General features: G+C 42.5%; 2 protein-coding genes across 2 annotated transcripts; both read right to left on the bottom strand.

The window, feature by feature from the left end:
• Nucleotides 1-2,911: 2,911 nt before the first annotated feature.
• Nucleotides 2,912-15,515, bottom strand: MVB12A (multivesicular body subunit 12A). Its single transcript, XM_075836320.1, has 10 exons — nt 15,415-15,515; nt 13,898-13,999; nt 13,717-13,809; nt 11,945-12,038; nt 10,325-10,454; nt 8,723-8,854; nt 7,585-7,685; nt 7,427-7,488; nt 6,489-6,548; nt 2,912-5,224 (listed from the first exon to the last, which is right to left on the bottom strand). The coding sequence occupies exons 2-10, from the start codon at nt 13,973-13,975 to the stop codon at nt 5,180-5,182; spliced, it is 795 nt and encodes a 264-aa protein (XP_075692435.1). The 5' UTR covers nt 13,976-13,999; nt 15,415-15,515; the 3' UTR covers nt 2,912-5,179.
• A 3,325-nt stretch (nt 15,516-18,840) lies between these two features.
• Nucleotides 18,841-19,782, bottom strand: LOC142660031 (olfactory receptor 5B17-like). The gene has a single exon (XM_075836682.1). It carries the CDS (start codon nt 19,780-19,782, stop codon nt 18,841-18,843), a length of 942 nt encoding a protein of 313 aa, XP_075692797.1.
• Nucleotides 19,783-21,429: the final 1,647 nt, after the last annotated feature.

Genomic DNA, 21,429 nt, shown 5'->3' with positions numbered 1-21,429 from the left:
CAAATTGAGGCGTCAATATTCAACCGATCCTATATTCATTGGACATTGTAAGGAAATCATTGATAACAACAGACATTATATATTTTGTGATTTTATTTTAAGAAGAGACAAGACGAGAATTAATGATGCAGGATCTGGTGTCTATACAGAAGTGAGATAAATGAGAAAGCAGTAACATGCAGCGTATACAGTATTCATTATCTCGACAGGTCTGCTACTCCTATTGTAGGGAATTGAGAGAATTACAGAAAGGGGTTCCCTGAGATTTTAAAATATTCACATTTGGGTTCAAACTGTGCAATATACTCACTTTACCGATTCCAGACATCACGTCATGAACAAAAACAGCGGCAAGGAGGTAACAAGACCTTGGATGGGGAGTCAAAGTGGTAAATATATTGCACAGTTTGTTATTTTACCATTTTGCAAAGATTTTAAAATCCCAATAAAAACCTCTTTAAGACTTGAAACACACATGAAGTTTTTGGATAGTTTTTGATGCATTTTGAGCCATGCACAAAAAAAAAAAAAAAGAAGTACCAGTCTTCCATTTATGCTTTTCTTTCTTTTTGGATCCACTCCTAGCTTTGGCACAAAAAAAAAAACTGCATAAAAAACCCACCACAACAAATACATGTGTGATTCCAGCCTAACAACTAGAACCAGACTGGGTTCACACATGATTGAGGCAAGATGGTATTTTTTCTCGCCATATAAAAACAGGATTTAATAGATTCCTCTTAAAATAAATAATAAAAAAAAGTTAAAATGTAAAGGGCTTCTCCCATGTGTCCCATCAGATGGATGTCATAGATGGGTTTATTCATCTGAATAGCCACTACATTTCCCTTGCAGTCGGGTGTCTGGCGAGCTGAGGCTTTCCCCTGGCAAAAAGATCTGTTTGCCAGGGCTCCCACATTAAAGGGGTTGACGTACATGAGACCTTTTACTTTTTAAGAAAAAATAAAATAAAATAAAATACTGCAGAACCAGTACTACAAACATACTATAGATAACCAGTTACATTTGTCACTTTTTCTATGCTGTCCTTTTAGCTCGGCAGTTTCTGTCAGTGCCGTAGACTTTGAATGGATCGGCAGGGCGCATGCCCGACCTGCGCTCCTCTCAACGCCTCCTGGCAGTGGGCTTGCAGTTAAGGGAAAATGGTGGACACGGGACCCCCGTTCTGGCGGTCAGTGGGAGTCTAAGCAGTCAAACCTGATCGATCTAATAAGTCACCTATCTAGTGGATACGTGATCATTTCTTTCATTTACACCAGACCCTCTGGTTAAAATAAATACATGGAAATGATACGAAAAAATAAAACATACAAAACAAAAATTATGTGCAAAGAGAAAGGTTCATGTCCTAAAAAAAAAAAGAGGCTGTGCAGTCTACTCACTGCATCCGTCTGCGTGGCTTAAGGATCTTTAGGGTTGCATGCACACACAGCGTTAACGAACTTATGTTTTTGGTGCAGTTTTTAAGTGTGTTTTGTCCCCCAAAAACATGATGCGGCCAGATGTTACATTAAAGTCCGTAATAAAATATGAGAACTCCTACACACAGGAATTTGGTTTCTGGTGTTTTTGTAGCGTTTTTTTTTGTTTTTGCTTAAGGCCCCATGCACACGAACTTATTTGTGCGGCCGCAATTCACCTGCAAATCTGCGGGTAATTGCGGCCCCATTCATTTCAATGGGCCCGTGGTTTCCACTGTCCGTGCACTGCCGAGGAGCCTGAACCGCAAAAGGATCGGACTTGTCTTATTACGGCCGCATCTTGTGATCCAGGCTTGTTGAAATGAATGCACGCTGGTGACACTCCGCGGCTGTCTGAGGCGCAAGTCACGGCCTGTGCACAACACTATGGTCGTGTGCATGAGGGCTTAGGTATGGCATTTTCCCATAGGCTTCTGCATCTGTACAAAATGACACGAAATAATAAAAACGCCACCAAAAATGCATGTGGAAAAAAATTGCTGGCCTTTTTGCAGCTATGTCAATAGAATGGTGCCATTGAAAAATAACACTTAGGCCTTATTCAGACGAACGTGGGGAAACTTGGACTAAAAAATGACTACTTTTCACGTCCATGTTGCCCCCATGAGGGTCCCGTTTCCACGGATCCCCATAGACTTGAGTCTATGGAGGGATCTGTGTAAACGCTACAAAATAGGACAGGTTCTATTTTTCAATAGACCCTTCCACGCTCCGTTGAAACAGCCGTGTGAATGACCCCATTGAAATACAGGCGTCCGTGTGATGGCCGTTGTTTTAACAGCCGTCACACAGAGGTATTCTAAGTCAGTCTGAATAAGGCCTTATTCTGCAAAAAAACAAGCGCTCATATGACTACATCGATGGAAAATAAAAAAAAAGTTATGAAATTAAATAACAAAATTTTGAGATGAAATTAAAATTGCTGTGTCCTTAAAGGGGTTGTACAGGCACGGGGCTGTCTTTTATCAATATATTGTCAGTGGGGGTCCGACACCCGCACCAATCAGCTGTTACAGCTCCCGGAAGCCGTGCAGAGGTCGGTACCAGAAGCGGCTGTGCTAGGTTACTGCAGCTCTGCTCCTATTCACTGGTGGTGAGTGGTCGGAGACATCTGCTTTCGGGACCACTGCATAGCTTCTGGCGCCCGGAGTCAGCTGACTGATGCGGGGTCCGCTTGATGGACCCCCACCGATCATATGCTCATGAGCTATGCTGTGGATAGATCATCAGTATAAAAAACAGCCTCCAGTCCGGACAACCCCTTTAAGTACTAAACTAGACCGCGTAGAAGTCATTACCGAAGCAGCATTCTATCACTTAACTCTTTGCTATACTGATAGAGATAAAGCTAATCATTGGGATCTTGTTGACGGCAGCCCCAGCAATCAGTTGTTATTTCGGGGGGGGGGAAGTCATAGTATAAAAGGTGCTTTGCAGGGTGCCCATTGAGATCAATACGGTTCCACTGATTGCAAAGGACTTTGGAAGCGGTCGATTTCAGCTAATAGAGGAGGGAACTCCACATCTACAGCCCTAACCAGCTTTAGAAGGGCATTATACATGGGGTGGCCATCTTTAGGGGATATTTACACATGGCAAATTCGCTGTAGAAATTATTCACATGCTGCAGAAACAACCCCAACCAGATGTACGGAATGGATTTTTCAGTCTGCCGCACGGGACTATACCCTGACAGGGCTTTAGACAAACATGACTGCTCTCTACCAAACAACCGGTGGACAGGGGTAGTGCTGTAGTTGGTATAGTGCAGCTCGGAGCCATTTACTTCAACGCAGCAGAGTTACAACACAACCCATGGACAGTTAACAGACGTTGTACCCCTTTGAAAGGTGCTAAATCTTATTCCCATCAGGTCCGCAGAACTGAGGGGTTCAGTGAGAGCGGGTCCTGCGTGTCTCTGACACGCTAAATCCACCTGTAATCTATCACATCTAAGTTCATAATAAAAAAATGATTGCCTTTCAAAGGTTTGCATAGCCTTTAAGCCGCTGTTTCGGGAAGAAATGTTTTTATAAACCCAAACAAACCCTTTAAGCCTTGTGGCCCCCCAGGCCAACAAAGGGAGAAAATTGGACTTTATTGTAATTAGTGCTATAATTTATTAGCAGTGTCTGGTGACCGGATGCCGTAGGACATTTTTTTTACCTTCGTATACATCAGCAACACATTTCTTTTTTTATTCCTACTTATCACTTCATTATATGTCAGCATATGATATCTTTTCAGCTCAGAGCTCGGTTTTGCCTATTTAGAGCTCCAGTTCCCATTTCCTCTTCGCACAAAACCACAGCAATTTCTGCAGCTGAAAAGGACAGACCCCAGAGACCTAAAGAGAAGCTGCATACAACCATCCTATTGATGTCTATGGGGAATGATTATAGAAGACCTTGTGTTGTATTCTTCTATGAAGTTGTTAAAGGGAATTTGTCAGCAGTTTTGAGGCCTCAAAACCACGGATGGCGCAGTATATAGGAGGGGGAGGGCATTGTAAACATACCTTTTGTCTCCATCATGCAAGTTGCATGACCGAGAAACCGACGTAGGATTCCCCCCAAAGCGGTGGTCGTAAGGGCCATTCTCTGCTCTGAGTAACGGCCCTAGCGGCCAATCAAAAGACCACTAGAGCTGTCACTCAGAGCAGAGGGGATGGCAGTGAACAGTATGGGAGAACTTGCACTTAGCGGCACTTGCGATCGTGGTGCTGGGGGAATTAAACATCGTTTTTTTAGGTCTTACAACGTGCATGGATACAAAGATCATCTCTCGTTCTGGAGGACCTGGCATGACCCCACATTACACAGACAGGTTATTGATTTCAATGGGAACTATGTAATACTCAGTTTCCCCCAGTGCTGGCGCTGTAGGAAAATCTAACACTTTCTGGCAAGATCGCTAGCAGATTATAGCTGATCGCTGAAGTTCCAAGCAGCAAGACAACTTGTGATCAGTCTATTGGTGGGGAACGAAAAGAGAGATTGCCCCAAAAAGACGACCTCTTTAAAAGGAGTTGTCCACTACTGGACAACTGATGACCTATTCACCAGATTGGTCATCAGTACATGATCTGTGGGGGGTCCGATACCCGGACTCGGCACCGTTAAGCCGCTCCGGCTGGCTCTGGACACCGGACGTACATGCCGGAAGCAGTTTGCTCCAGCCACGGAATAGCGGCGAGCTGCAGTACTGTTCAAGTGAATAGCGGCAGAGCTGCAGTTCGGAAGCATGGCCGCTATGCTATGTACGGAGCCAACTGCTTCCAGCTCCGTACATAGCATAATGGGCAATAACATCCGGTACCCGCGGGCCACCGAAGCGGGTGTCGGAACTGCACCGATGATATACTGATGACCTATCCGTTGGATAGGTCATCAGTTGTCCGGTAGTGGACAACCCCTTTAAGGTCTTGAATTACAATTCTGGGGACATGCTCTTGGGGAGCTCTGTCGTGTGTTACTCGATACAAGCTACCCACTTCATGTTAGGAAGAACAATTAATTCTATACTATAAAACAAAGTGGATATCTGAAGTCACCACTTATATCTGCTACATCATCATTGTACATTATATAAACTTGGTAATATGCATATCCATTTTGTCTCCATCATTCGGTCAGTGAATCATTATACAAGTCCATCGCTGATCAGCAGGATCATCGTCATCTGTCACAAGCAGAGCGCTCCACCACAAATCCATAGTCGTACTGAAAATACGAACAAATGTTTACAGTGATCAATTACGATGTGAACTTACTCAAACCAAGAAAGGGGGTTTTCTGGAATTTTAAATCGATGGCCTATCTATAGTAACCCTACTCGACTACCACCAATCAGCAGAATGAATAGGCAACAATGTTTGCTGTAGTGCCACAACCCCTTCAAGTCAATAGGGCTGAGCTGCAGTACCAGACACAGCCCCAAGAGCATAGACGTTGCGGTATTTGGTACTACAGAGATGTTCGTTCTGCTGAATTGATGGGCGTACTAGGCGGCAGGATGTACTAATCATACATCGATCCTAAGGATAAGCCATCGATGTGAAGTCCCAAAAACCCCTTCCAAGGGAATGTATCATCAGAAAATGACATTATTTAAATCAGGTTTTTATTACACACAATTTTTTTTACATTTTGGTGTTTGTTTTTTTTATGTGACTATCTAGGTAAAAATAATCTTAAAATATTACAGTTTTCACTTTGGCCACTAGAGCAGTCACAATACGCTGATATTTCCTGTCCTCTGTAGCTCACCTGCCAGCTTTGCTGTATAGACTGGGACAGCATGAACAGAGTCACCTCAATATCATTAAAGAGTGGGCAATTTAACGAAAGCTCTATTACTGAAATCCTAGATAAGGCAGGATAGTAACATTATACACTGCAAACATGGATAAAGCTCTGTATGAATCTCCCCTGGTCTTTGCAGGAAGGAAACTACTCCATCACTTCCTGTACACTGTAAAAATCTATGAGATCTCTCCGTCAATACACTCCTATTCATTTTAGCTGCCATAAAGCGCACACACTCTGCTGCACTGTCTATACAGGAAGGAAGTGTGTGTCGCCAATATGGCTGCCTCCATAGAAGATTTTATAAATAAAAAAATAATAGCTATAACTTTAAAAAAAAAAGAGAAAAAACACATTATCATCAATATCATCTATATACTTAAATCTAATGAATGAAATGAAAATTTAAATTCATGACATGTCCCCTTTAAATCAATCCCATCAAATTCAGCTCATCTATAGCTGTATACACTATGGTCTATGATGATGCATCGTGTTGTAGGTTGCCCCTTCTGGGATATTGCCAGTGTAACAAAGGGCTGCAGTAGCCACGGCTTTATATGTGAATGTTGTCTATATACAGGATCTCAATATTCAGAAATGATTGCGTTCCGCTAGTTATTAGCACAAAAATTTTTTTGGACATTATCCAGCACTTGGTCGTGTCTTCAAGATTTACCTCATTTTCAATCTCAGCCAAGGTTTTGATTCGAAGATCTTTAAAGTTGGAAAAGTTTATCTAAGGGGAAAGAAAAAAGAAACCTTTTATTATATGCAGCAAATACATGCAATTTTACATATAATGATGAAAGAGTAAGGAATTTTCCCCATATACTTTCTGTATCGATTCTTCACTGTTAAATATCTCTGCTTGCTGTCACTCAATAGGAAACTTTAATGTTAACTTATAGAAATTTGTCTCGGTCATGTGATGATCACAAAAGGCAAAAGTTACAAGACACAGATCTGATAACCGCATTGTCACAAGCCGTGCAGCTGCATGTCCATCACATGACCAGGACAGATTTTTAATTACTGGTAGTAAACAACGAAGGTTCCTATTGAATAACAGCAAGCAGAGATCTTGAAAACCGTGAGGAATTGATACTGAAAGTATATAGGAAACTTATATAACTTTACATTATACAAAGAATAAACTTGTCGAAACTAGTACAACACATTAGTGAAAAGGTGACCCTATGAAGCCGGAAAGGACGTAACACTTAAATCCTGGCTAAATGCAATTACAAATGCTATATTTTTCATTGATTTAGATTAGCTATCCATCGATTTTCAGTGATTTTGATTGGGCATTTATCGAGACACCCATTTGCTATTCCAAAACCGGAGAAATGTGATTACAATGAGATCTCTCTCCTCAATGCTATTAGCATAATGCTGATACAGAAGGGAGACCCTAATGATGCATCACTGGGGTTCCCTATGCTGTAAAGCTACAACTCCCAGCATGCAATCGCTGTCTAGTCACAGGTTGGAGACTTCTGCTTTACTGCATATGAAAGCCAGGGGCTCTCAGGGGATGCTGGGTGTTGTAGTTTTGCAACAGCTAGAGGGCCACAGGTTTGTGATCACTGGTGTACATGATATGATACTCACAGTCGGTTCTGAAATCTTGCTTTCAAACATTGGATGGATGGTAAAGGGGATCCCATCAATAGCTGAAACACAAAAAAATAATAGTACGATATAAACTTACGGTATGTAAAGAAATTCTTTGTTTGCTATTTATTACGGTTACAGACTTCAGATCTTACCAGATACACCATAGACGTTGGACTCGTATAGGGGGTGTTCAGACTGAGGAGATCTTACAATGGGCTTAGGATCAATTACAGGAGCCGGAAGGTGGATTGTGCTACAGAAAGGGACAGAGGGAACGTTAGTTTATAAAGCAGCGATATAGGAGGTGAAACCATACACATGTCATATTTAGGTGCCAACCTTCACAAGGGAAACAATGACCTCTTCAACCCTGACCCTTAAAGGGGGGAGTCCAGTTTAGAAAACTAATTTTCATACACCCTATTAGGGAATTTTGGATTCATAGAGGGGGGTCCTCTGTTCAGGATCCTCATCTTTTGGTCAGAGTGATGAGCGTTTACAGGGAGCGTCTATCTCTGGAGGACCTGTCCTGTCCCGCATTACACAGACAACACAATGATATGAATAGGCACTGTGTAATGCTTAAATTCACCTGTGGTGGCGCTGCAGGGAAATTTAATACTTGTAGCTGATCGCAGAGGATCTCAGCAGGGTGACACTTTGTGATCTGCTTATTGTCAAGAGACTGTTGTAACAAGTAGAGATTGTCCAAAGTGGAGGACCCATTTAGTGCAACATTTGCTCAGAGTCGCCGCGATAAAATTGTATCTTGGTAAAACAAGAACCCCAAATTAATTTTTTAAAAGGGGTTGTCCGGTTTGGACAGCCCCTTTCAAATACCAGAGGTCCCTCACACTGTAGCCAAGATGCACACCTCATCGATCAGGAATTGCCTGGGGAAGTAGCTAGCAAGTCAATGGGCCGTCCATGTAATGATGCGACAGTCCTACCCAAGGAGGAGCCATTTTTCGTAGAAGTGGTTCTTTAGTGGGGGACCTCGATCATATCCATATGCCATAATAGGGAATATGGATAGAAATTGACTAAAGCAAATCCCCCTTTAACCTGCAATTGCATAATATTCCACAATATCGTCCAAAAAAATAGTACTGAACCCAAATTTAACATGGATTCTCCTGAATTTCCCAAATCTCACAAAAATAGGGGAGAACATGCTTGAAAGGAGAGGGTGTCATTTAATGGAGCGTACTCCAGCGAGGGTTAATACTACTAAATTTTGTTTTTCCAGATTTATTTTCTTTGGATTACCAGTTTGTGGACTGTACTTACGTAGTCTGAGCTGGGCTGCCGTTATCTAAAGAAAGTCCTCTGATGCCTGATGTGAGGTTTCTTGGTTTTGGCGTAGGTGTCTGGAGAGAAACAGGAACCTTCTTGCACCATAGAGCCAGGCCACTCATATCACTGGGGTCACATAAAAAACACATCCATATGATAAGACACAAGCGAAGACGAACAAAAACATATCAGGTTACGTGTCTTGGCGCGGACAATAAAACTGCTAGACCTGGATGTTATAACTCCCATATTTTATCTTCCTATTCATGCATTTATTCCAGGATATCAGCTATGGATTACTAATGAAGCCCAAGTAGGAGGAAAAGCTAGCTACTTCCTCCCTCACTGTTGTATTTGTACTCTTTTCCCAGCATTCCTTGTGTTTCAGCTTCAAATAAAACCTTATAACTGTATAGGCTAAAAATGAGAATGAAGTCCTTGGTCTGTCTGACATAACCTTGATGACAAGCATTTGGTCACTTATAATATATAAAAAGTGTTATGTGGGGACCAAAAATTATTATCCGTGTAGTCCCTGCAGTATGTGATAAACTCGCTAATATAGATTCCGGTCCTCCGCTGCGCTGATTCTGAGATCTACATAGATTTTTATAGCACTGCCGGGGGACCGGAAGTCTAGTTGCACAGTCTTCTTTGATGACAATACGACTCTTCGTCATGTAACCGGCCCCGCTGTATTCTATGTACAAGCAGTAGAAGCAGTACAGCGATTACATAGAGTACAGCGGGACCGGTCACATGACGAAGAGTCGTATTGTCATCAAAGAAGACTGTGCAACTAGACTTCCGGTCCCCCGGCAGTGCTACAAAAATCTATGTAGATCTCAGAATCAGCGCGAAGGGGGACCGGAATGTATATTAGCGAGTGTATCACATATTGCAGGGACTACACTGATAACTTTTGGTCCCCACATAACCCCTTTAAGTTTCCGTCTTTACTGGCAGAGACTCAATTTAGGCTTTGTTCATATGACATTGGGGGGCTTTTCGTCAGAGCCAATGCCCGCCATGAAAAAAAAACAAAACACATATGGCATAGTATACGTCTTTTTGTGGTGGCCCATTGTATAGGAAAGTCTGCTGCACTTTCCTATACAGCAAACAGGAATAAAAAGGTATGCCGACACATACCACCCCAAAAAAAGAGCAAAAGGACACTTTTTGACCTCCATCGGGAAAATGCAGGCCTATGTCTATGTTCAACGTATGTGCCGAGAGCATTCAGGGCACCTACGCCGGACATGATCGCTAAATGTGAGGTGAACACAGTCTAAGTAGGTCACTGCACAGTGAGAGCGTTGCGAGGAGGATGATTCAGGTAAAGTTGAGTGAGGTGAATCGTCTTGGTGACTCATTGACTGAAAATTTGCTCCAAGGAGAACGAATATGGCTGCATAAGGAGCAGCTGCCAGACGGCTACTTCCTGTCCCAAAAGCGAACGTCAGGAGAAGTTTTGAGCACAGTCGCGCTTCCAAGAGAAAATCTTCACACAGTTGCTGCCCACAAGGATTCAGGCGCATTGGAGTTCTGCTCCAGGTCCACAAAAACTTAAACTCATTGCTCCCTAGTACTTACCCAATGCGAGTATACGGTGCGCCAAGCTGCTTGCTTTTCACTGTTAGTTTAATGTCAGAGACGGCAGAGTCCGCAGTGTTTACAGGGCACAGTTTAACACACAGACGTTTCTTCTTTGGCACCGTTACCTCTGTAAAGAGAAGTAACATTGATTGAGATACCGAGAGCAACAAACAGCAACAAGGGAAGATCCAAAGCCTCATTTGGTCAATGCACTATACCACAAGACGCATTAAACTTTCATGCTTCACTTTAGAGACCCCTTTTCTAAATGCAGATCTGCTGGTGATCAGCGGATATCAGTGGTGGAACATGCAGGTAGCCGCTTATTTCTCTGCTGGAAATGTATTACACAGCCTTCATTCGAATGAATAGATCACCATGTAAAAGGGCAGCTTCCTCTGCTGTCAGACCCCGACTCAACACTGAGGAGTGACGAGATAGCCAAACCCTCAGATAGGTAATCTTTAATCAGTGGGGATCCGATCCTTGCCAATCAGTAGAATTAATGGACTACGGCGTTAAGGCCCTTTACACGGGCCAATTATCGGACAAACGATCATTCGCAGAACGCTCATTCCCGATCATTGACTCGCGTACAGAGAGATTTATTACAAAATTTCTTATATTCGCTGGTACTATTGTATTCATTTATGCAAAGTCTTAAATGCTATTGACCTCGGCATCTAAGTGGTTAAACAGTCGGGATCTGAGTTATCTCCGACCCTGGCCATTACAGTGAAGTATCGGCTGCAAGATACAGTGGACACCCGCGCCATACTCCCCCTTCTGGGCCATGACATACAGTTCTGACAATTATGGGTAAGGGGTTAAGGAACTGGGCTGTGGGGGGTATTCTGGTTTTAATAAGACAAATAGACCCACAGCCCATTCACAACATCACACTCATGTACTAATTAGAGTGACATAATAAATCTGTCAGAAGCAGCTTGTTGATGGTTTCCAAGTATCAAAAGGAGACTTTCCTAGTTTTACACAGTAAAAAAATTAAAAAGAAAAGAAAAAAGTACATATGATCTTAAATTTACCAACTAGTACTAGTCCCTGATAAAAGGATATAAACCAGTACACCCTCATACACTTATTTACAGTTTATTATAGGGAGGATTTACATATAATAGATACAATTACTAATCCGTGAATGTCATCATACAGGTTTACATCATTAACTAACATAACTGAGCCATGACGTGATCCATGCAAAACATACCAGCTATGTTACTCAGCAGGAAGACAACCGACTCGGAGACTTAACAGGGTTTTACACAGGACGATGATCAGGCAGACGAGCGTTCATATAACGCATGTTACCGATAATTGCCCTGTGTAAACAGGGGAACGATCAGCAGATCAGCGAGCAAACGCTTTAAAAAAAGAAAAATTATCGTTGTCGGCAGCACATGTGTAAACCGGGAGACGCGCCGCCGACATGATAATAATGTATGGGGACGAGCGATCGGAGTAACGACCGCTCATCCCCATCTATAGCTCCGTGTGACAGGAGCAAACGAGCACCGATCAATGAGGTCTCGTTGATCGGCGCTCGCTGCATCGGCCACTTAGCGCTTATGCAAAACACACATTGGATTAGATACTTACTGGGATCTACGTATTCCCCGATGAAAGCAAAACCTACTGGTAACGCACTCTTTTCACTCAGCAGCAGGACCTCAGTGATCACTTGTTCTATAGTCTGTAGATACAAGAAGACATGAGAACGGCTGACGGTAACACAATGAATACATCATTTTATTACTGGCTATAAAAGTAAAATAAAAAATTTTTGTGAATCGATCTCTTTGATCGATCGTTTTTGTGCGGATCATTTGGAATTATGGTTATGTCTTTGGCCAACTTTATTTAAAGGGGATGTCTGAGAAAAAAACATATATACATTTTCATATATCCTACTAGGGAATTGTGAGTCAGTACCGTTTAGGACCTTCATCTATTAACTAGAGAGGTGCGCCACTTGCTTTGGAGGACCCAGCAGCACATCCGTGCATTACATGGACAGCCATTCATTTAAATAAGAACTGTGTAATGCTTCTCTTCTCCTGTGAAGGCGCTGCAGGGAAACTAAACATTTATTGCCTAGTCCCTCCACAAATGACAGGTCCTCTAACAAAAAGGTATTGTCCAAATCGGAGAACTCCTTTTAAAAATGTATGCTTTTGACAATCCCTTTTTGTTTCGAGGATTTCCAGACTATAAACTGATCTTTCCCTGCTGGGACCCTCAGTGATCAGCTGTAATCTGTGTGAAAATAAGCAGCAAGTGTTCAATTCTTTTACAGCGCCACCACAGGTGAAATGAAGCATTGCATGGTGCCCATTAAAATTAATAAGCGGTCTATGTAATGACAGACATGCTGGATTTTTTTTAGCTGCCCTCTATTGTAGCGAATACTGCAGATGAAGACCATGAACAAAAAGACCCATCTCTTAAGTCAAAATTCCCTAAGCTATTTGGAAATGGGTTTTCAAAACCAGAAAAACCCCTTTAATGGGGTTTTCTGGGACTTTGATATCATGAACTTATCCTTAGTATAGCTCATCAATATTAGATTGGTGGGTGTCCGACTCCCGGTACCTACACCGATAAACTGATTGAAGGGGCCACAGTGTCCCAGTATGCACTGCGGCCACTTCATTCCTTACCGGGCAGTTTCGCACATTCGGTAGTGGCTGTGCCTGGTACTGAACGAGACTGAGCTGTAATACCAGGTACAACCACTATTAAATGTACGGCGCAGTCCCCGGTAAGCAATGAAGAGAACGCAGTGTTTACTGGGGCGTTGCGGCCCCTTCAATCAGTTGATCATGGGGGTTGCGGGAGTGCGATATTGATGACCTATCCTAAGGAACTCCTTTAAACAGGCTCCTTCTTCACACAACATAAGAAGCTACTGATCTACATAGAAGATTCAAATCATCAAGAGGAAGACAATATCCCTTCTCTGGGAGTGCGACTCAAGGTGAATACTTTTCTGCCACCCGTCAATGGCTGGAATCAATGACTATTCGCCATGATGTTCTGCCATTGTCCGTATGACTCCCTCGGGATTCATATGAAATGAATTTTACAATGTATCAATCTGCCAGACATATCAACCTGTAAGGTGTATATCTAAGTGCAGTTGCTCACAACCGAGTGCCACTCTGGCCGTTTTTCACGGCATCCGAGTGGCACCCGATAGTTTTCACGGACCCATTCACTTTAGCAGATGAAGCGTGTCCGTGAAAACAGACCCGACTCTCCGATCCCTGGAAAAGGTAGGACATGTCCTATCTTTTACAGACCACGGATGGGACCCGACCGGCACACAACGGTCGTGTGCATTTGACATTATGGTCTGGATTGGAGTTTACCTCTGGAGTTGAGCTGTAACATAGGTAAAGAGCAGACTTCTGATTAAACCCCTTCAAAAAGTTAGCCGAGGCTCCTTCAGCGGTGGCCACAATCTATGAAAGGTACAAATAACACAGACTAGATTCTGATACATGGGTGAACGTCGAAATCAAGATCAATCAATCAAAATCAATTACTTACTATGATGTGGCCTTTGGGGCATGTTGGTTGGCCAGATGTCCATGCTAAACTGGTCAGAGGTTTAGAATTTTCCTCCATATTATCAAATTTTTGAGAAAATCACTGGAACAGAATGGTAAACGGAGTTTAAAGGACATGTCCAACTTTATACACGATTTAAACAATTCTCTTTTATTATACCCCAGAGCTGCACTCACTATTCTGCTGGTGGAGTCACTATATACATACATTACTTATCCTGTACTGATCCGGAGTTACATCCTGTATTATACTCCAGAGCTGCACTCACTATTCTGCTGGTGGAGTCACTGTGTACATACATTACATTACTTATCCTGTACTGATCCTGAGTTACATCCTGTATTATACTCCAGAGCTGCACTCACTATTCTGCTGGTGGAGTCACTGTGTACATACATCACATTACTCATCCTGTATTATACTCCAGAGCTGCACTCACTATTGTGCTGGTGAAGTCACTGTGTACATCCATTACTTATCCTGTACTGATCCTGTGTTACAGCATTTATTGTGCTCCAGAGCAGCAGTCACAATTCTACCGGTTGTCATTGAAAATAGTCCACAACCTCATTGAAAGACAAGACTCTGACAGCTAAGCTGAGCTTCTATAATGTGTGTGTGTGGGGGGGGGGGGGCAGTTATTTACAACGACATCAGATGACTGTACAGAGCCTGGTGCAGAGAGAATACCATACAGAATGCAAATCGCTAGAGAAAGCTCTATGCAGACATTGAGCCAGCAAGGAATACTGGGAGATTTCAGCTCTGAAGCCTGCGGAACATTAAATGTAGCCGTGGACGATTATACAGACTGTATCTCGGGTTCCTTACAGTAGAAGTAGTGTAACACGTTTACAAAGATGCTCATATTTTTACATAGATTGAAGAGGTATTCCCTCTCGGCTCAGCCTGTCACAGCCTCTCAGGAGGAGAAGCTAGCTACTTCCTGCCACACTGATGTCGCTACTGAACTTCCAATCATTTCCCCATACAATGCCTGGTTACCGCAGACTACGGTGACGGCTCCGGTCTGTCTGACACGCTAGGTCAGCTCGCAAACGTGACCGTATCAACGGCGGAAGTTAACCCAGGACGCCAATAAGTAAACTTCCTGCAGAAAGGATGCAGTCTCTTGTCCCTGACCGCCATCAGTCAACGGGATCAGGGAACATTCGCTTTATTAAAAAAAAGTAACTTGAAAATATCCCAAAATTAGTTATTTACGAGACGCTCTGACATTCTGCGGCCCAGCTTATATCAGCGCCCAAGACCATAGTGTACCGTAGACTCCTCCCCCACCGCAAGGGCCAAAACCCAGCACCGGTGTCCCATTCCTCACCAAAGTATCCCAAAAAGTAATTTCATTCCTATTCTCCTCTATATGTGAACATAGCAGCTACCATCACCCATAGAGTTATATAGAAGTACATTTATGTGTATTCTTTACTTCCTTCCGACCTCTCATATATTTATCCAAGGTAAACAAGGCCACTTACCTCCCCCAACACAACCCGCGTTACACACGGCCAGAAACTTCTATTTCCTGGTTGGGAGTCAACTACAAAGCAGGTAGAGCAGCCCAACTCCGGGAAACTACATTTCCCGGCACACCTCCTTGGTATGATGCAAACATTCTGCTCTGCGCCTGCGTAAAGAAGCCGGTTACCATTGCGCATGCTTGTTAAATTTTGTGATCCACGGATAACTTGAGCAGTAAAAGTGTCTCGGTGAAGTTTGTTCAGAAGTGACGGGCGGCTCGGTAACTGCTCCGGTGCTGCTCTGCCGGTTATACATGATCAGAACAGCGCCTCGTCCTCTCCATCTAGTATTACCTATACTATTATTGTTGTAATAAGTTTATTCATTACCGTTGTTTGCTTTCAGCTTCAATTACTTTCTATTATCAGTTGTTTTAGCTCAAGGTACGATTTACCCGCAAAGGGACATAAATTATAACCAGAGTGCCCTCATACACAGTGCCAGACAGTGCGTGCCCTAATAATCAGTGTGAGATATAGAGTGCTCTTATGATCAGGGTCAGTGTCAGCTATAGGGTGTTCTTATAAGCAGGGTCATTAGAGTGTCAGATATAGAGTGCTCTTATAACCAGGGTCATTAGACTATCAGATATAGAGTGCTCTTATAAGCAGGGTCAGTGTCAGCTATAGTGTTCTTATAATCAGGGTCATTAGACTATCAGATATAGAGCGCTCTTATAATCAGAGTCATTAGAGCGTCAGCCATAGAGTGCTCTTATAACCAGGGTCATTAGACTATCAGATATAGAGTGCTCTTGCAATCAGGGTCATTCGAGTGTCATTGTCATATATAGAGTGCTCTTATAATCGGTCATTAGAGTGTCCGTGTAAGATATAGAGTGCTCTTAAAAGCAGGGTCAGTAGAGTGTCAGTGTCATATATAGAGTGCTCTTATAAGCAGGGTTATTAGAGTGTCAGTGTCAGCTATAGAGTGCTCTCATAAGCAGGGTCATTAGAGTGTCAGTGTTAGCTATAGAGTGCTCTCATAAGCAGGGTCAGTAGAGTGTCAGTGTCATATATAGAGTGCTCTTATAATCGGTCAGTAGAAGGTCCGTGTCAGATATAGAGTGCTCTTATAAGTAGGGTCAGTAGAGTGTCAGCTATAGAGTGCTCTCATAAGCAGGGTTATTAGAATGTCATTGTTAACTATAGAGTGCTCTCATAAGCAGGGTTATTAGAGTGTCAGTGTCAGCTATAGAGTGCTCTCATAAGCAGGGTTATTAGAATGTCAGTGTTAACTATAGAGCGCTCTCATAAGCAGGGTCATTAGAGTGTTAGTGTCAGCTATAGAGTGCTCTCATAAGCAGGGTCATTAGAATGTCAGTGTCCGCTATAGAGTGCTATCATAAGCAGGATTATTAGATTGTCAGTGTTAGCAATAGAGTGCTCTGATAAGCAGGGTTATTAGCGTGTCAGCTATAGAGTGCTCTCATAAGCAGGGTCATTAGAGTTAGTGTTAGCTATAGAGTGCTCTTATAAACAGGATTATTAGAGTGTCAGTGTTAGCTATAGAGTGCTCTCATAAGCAGGGTCATTAGAGTGTCAGCTATAGAGTGCTCTCATAAGCAGGGTCATTAGAGTGTTAGTGTTAGCTATAGAGTGCTCTTATAAACAGGATTATTAGAGTGTCAGTGTTAGCTATAGAGCGCTCTCATAAGCAGGGTCATTAGAGTGTCAGCTATAGAGTGCTCTCATAAGCAGGGTTATTAGAGTGTCATTGTTAACTATAGAGTGCTATCATAAGCAGGATTATTAGAGTGTCTGTTAGCTATAGAGTGCTATCATAAGCTGGGTTATTAGAGTGTCAGTGTCAGCTATAGAGTGCTCTAATAAGCAGGGTCATTAGAGTGTCAGTTTCATCTATAGAGTGCTCTTATAAACAGGATCCGTAGAATGTCCTATAAACAGTGTCAGCCAACTCACCATGTGGAAAAGGGTTAATATATCTGGTAAAAGGCTGTCCGTATGTTTTAGCTGAAAAACGAAATTGTAACCCACTTCGGTCAATGAAAGTCGTCCAAACCCGTTTTTTTAGTTGGGACCGACCGACTAGCTAATGTGTATGGGGGTGTCCCGACTCTCCCCAACAGCAGATGTCAGAAGAAAGATGTTCCGCGTGTTCTGACAACCTTCTATTATAACTGTTTAAAATAAGATAAAAAGATACATAGCGCATCATCCAATGGATTTTGAGTTTTGCTCTCCTGATGACGTGCTAGGAGCACAACGTCCTGAAGTGCAGATAAAGGTGGAGGTGACTGCAGCCCGGGATTCAGGCGGAAAACACCGGGATTCCATTGTAATTTGAAGAGAATGGAAGGAAAAACTGGAATCCGATCTTGGCACTGTCCCTCTTCTATAGCACTGCCTGCTTGAAATAATCGGGTGGTAGAAATCCCATGGACAAGATAGGATAATACAATTTTGTTTAGTGGTCCAAGAATTTATTACAATGTTTAGATAGCAATGCGTTTTTTGAGACCGGTCTCTTCCTCAGGCTAAAAACATATGTTTTATGAGGAGACCAGTCCGGTCTCGAAACGCGTTGCTATCTGAACATTGTAATAAATTCTTGACTAGTCACATCAGGCTAGAATTTACACCCTACTCACATCAATGAGCCTTTGGGAGCCCATGACTCTGTCGCTGGTCACCGGTTGTACTTCGTTGGACCACTTTTGGTCAGTACTTATTACTGCATGCCGGGAACACCCCACAAGGGCGGACATTTTGGAGATGCTCTGACCCAGTCTACTAGCAATCACAGTTTGGCCCATGTCAAAGTAATTTAGATCCTTACACTTGCCCTTTTTTCCTACCTCCACACATCAACTTAAAGAACTGACTGTTCACGAAGGCCCCATGCACAGGACCATAAAAATCATCCATAATTGAGGACCGCAATTACGGACCTATTCACTTCTAGTGTCCACGGACACCTTAGCTTTTATTTACTGGAAGGTGTCCAGGCCACAGATGTGTACCGCATAAGACAGGACATGTTCTATCTTTTGCATTTTACGGGCCGTGCTCCCATACTTTGTATGGGAGCACAGGTCGAGAATGTGGGTGGCTGTCCGTGGCCGACCGTGCCTGTAATCGCACCCCGTGATTACAGGTACGGACGTGTGCATGAGGCCTTACTTCCTAATATATCCCAGCCCTTGAGAGGCACCACTGTGAGGAGATAATGAATGTTATTCCTTTCACCGGTCAATGGTTGTAATGTTATGGCTGAACGGTGTAAACTCGAAAGAATAATGCAATTATAATTTAGAAAAATTGATACAAATTTTTATTGATATAATTGATATATAATACCTATAAAGACTAGAACAAAAATAATCGAAACAGTTTAATGTGAACAGTCTAAAGACCGCAAGATCATAGCAATACTTTATTATTCCTCTTCATCAGGCGCTTGAAGGCCATTTTCACATCTTTGTTTTTCAGGCTGTAAATTAAAGGATTTAACATGGGTGTTAATGCGGTATAAAACAGCGTAAAGAGCTTGTCCGACTCTAGAGTGACCGATGAGGTAGGTCTCATGTAGACGCAGAATATCGTCACATAAAGAAGGGAAACGACGGTGATATGAGAAGAACATGTATAGAAGGTTTTACGTCTGCCAGTGCTGGAGTGGATCCGGAGAATGTTCCTGATGATGAAGACGTACGAAGTAAGAGTGAGTGTGAACGGCAAGAAGCCAACGAATACCGACTCCACGTAAATTAAGTGTTCCATGTTGGATCCCTTGTAGCAGAACAGCTTCATGATGACCAGAAGATCACAGAAGAAGTGGTTGATTTCGTTAGACTGAAAGCAGTGGATGTCATAGATAATGAAGATTGCCGGAACGACTTCAGAAAAACCAAGGACCCAACAAACTGAGGCCAAGACAGAACAAACTTTACCGTTCATGATCGTAACGTAACGTAGAGGGTTACAAATCGCAACATATCGATCATAACTCATAGCAGTCAAGAGCACAAACTCACAGCAGAGGAGAGCTACGTAAAAAAACATCTGTGCAATACAGGCTGAGGACGAAACACTCTTATCCCCAGATACGTACGTGATCAGTGTCTTATGCATTGTGACTGTGCTGTAAGAAATGTCCATGATGGAAAGGTGGGACAAGAAGTGATACATTGGCGTCTGCAATTGGCGGTCATTCAAGATTAGAAATAAAATTGCTGAATTTCCACTAAGAATAATGAGATAAATAACCAAAACCAAGAGGAAGATGGGAGTCTGCAGCTGAGGCAAGTCACTAATACCTTTCATGATGAAAAATTTCACCCAAGTTTGGTTCTGGTCTTCCATCTTATGGCCTGTTGATGAAATTAGAGGCCATACAAAAGTGAGTGCCCATCAACACCCTACAAATACAGTAACAATAAATCCTAAAAGAACAGAGTGTGGTGATCGCATGAATATCTCACACTTCTAGGTTTGTTCGACTAGACCTTCGGGACATTGCAAAAAGGATAGCGATGTATAGCCATGTTTCACCAGGCAGTGAGAAATCTAAATGAGTTTTGGGCTTAGAGTGGCGGTGTCTAATGGAGTAAAAGGCGTGTCGGTTATTAAGGGGTTGCAGATTGCACCTGACGTGGGTCCGGCACCTGGCACCCCTGGCAAATGGCTGATTTTACCTGGGGAAGACTTGCCTTGCCTAGCCAGACATTTCTCCTGTAGTATGTAGTACAATGACATTACGGCCATCCAGATGTATTAAATTCACAGCTTGAATCCGCTATCGCTGCTCCCCGTTCTGACTCATAGGGGACAATATTGATTGTGGGCACAGCCCTTTATGACTTTCATATGCCCTAATGGGGCATATGGGCAGGGTCTGTCTTCATGAGACAACCCTTTTAAGGGTAGGACTTGGGGTGTTAAAGAGTCTCGATGACTTTGGAGTTTGAGGACGTTTCGTACAGATTTAAGCAGTGTGGTTGATGGGGACTGAATAGACTGGAGGGGTAAAGGAGGCACTTGGGAGTTATAACCAAATATTTTGATCATAAATTAAACCTATTATACACATTGTGCATAAATCCTACCAAAATCCTACCAAAGAAGTAAAAACAAAATAAATAAATACTGCAATAATGAGGCGAATTACATAAATATACGTTCATGCTATAACAAACCAAATAATTATATGCGAGGATGAATGAAATGCATAGACATTGGGGGAGATCTATCACAACCTGCACAAGGGAACGTGGAACAGTTCTCCAAAGCATCCTAAAAAGTTGCTGCTTTTATTTTTTAAAGGCCCTCTGACAAATGAGACCTGAAATCAGTTGGTAGTGACAACTTTTCCACCTTTCACTTGCACCACATTACTAAATCTCCCCCCGTGTGTCAGAGTGTATAAAAAAAATGAATAGTCTATGCAATGACAATCAAATAACGCGTGCACACTTTTTCCCCCATTATATTACAGTTTTATTTGCATTTAACTTTTGCTGGGGCTTTTTATGTCCTCAAAGTAAGATAACTGTGTTAAGCTGTCCTGCCCTTCTCCTCCATAAACATGCATGTTCGGATAGGCTACGTTTTCTTCTCAATACGGACAGGGGCATAAGCGGCTAACATGCGCCTTTGGCAAACAAAAAATCAGGAAGGTTAAAGTCCGACCTGCCTAAACCTATCTTCCCCTGACGGCAGAAGGAGAATCTGGCAGATACCATACTTTTATATGTTTTAATTTATGATGTGTCTATTGTGACATAGCTTTATAGAACTCAGCCTATAAATAATCATTTCTTTATGAAACGCATAGAAAACAGCCTATACATATACACAACATTATTTCTGAAACACAGTTTTATGACATCACAATAGAGCACAGCCTTATAAATGCAGCTTTATCTATGAACTATAGTGTTGTAAAAGCTCAATGGAGCAAAGCCTATCAATACATGCACATTTGTTCATTAACTAATAGTACTGTGACAG

The sequence above is a fragment of the Rhinoderma darwinii genome, chromosome 8, assembly GCF_050947455.1.
Source record: "Rhinoderma darwinii isolate aRhiDar2 chromosome 8, aRhiDar2.hap1, whole genome shotgun sequence".
Lineage (NCBI taxonomy): Eukaryota > Metazoa > Chordata > Amphibia > Anura > Rhinodermatidae > Rhinoderma > Rhinoderma darwinii.
This window is presented reverse-complemented; position numbering and strand designations above follow the sequence as displayed.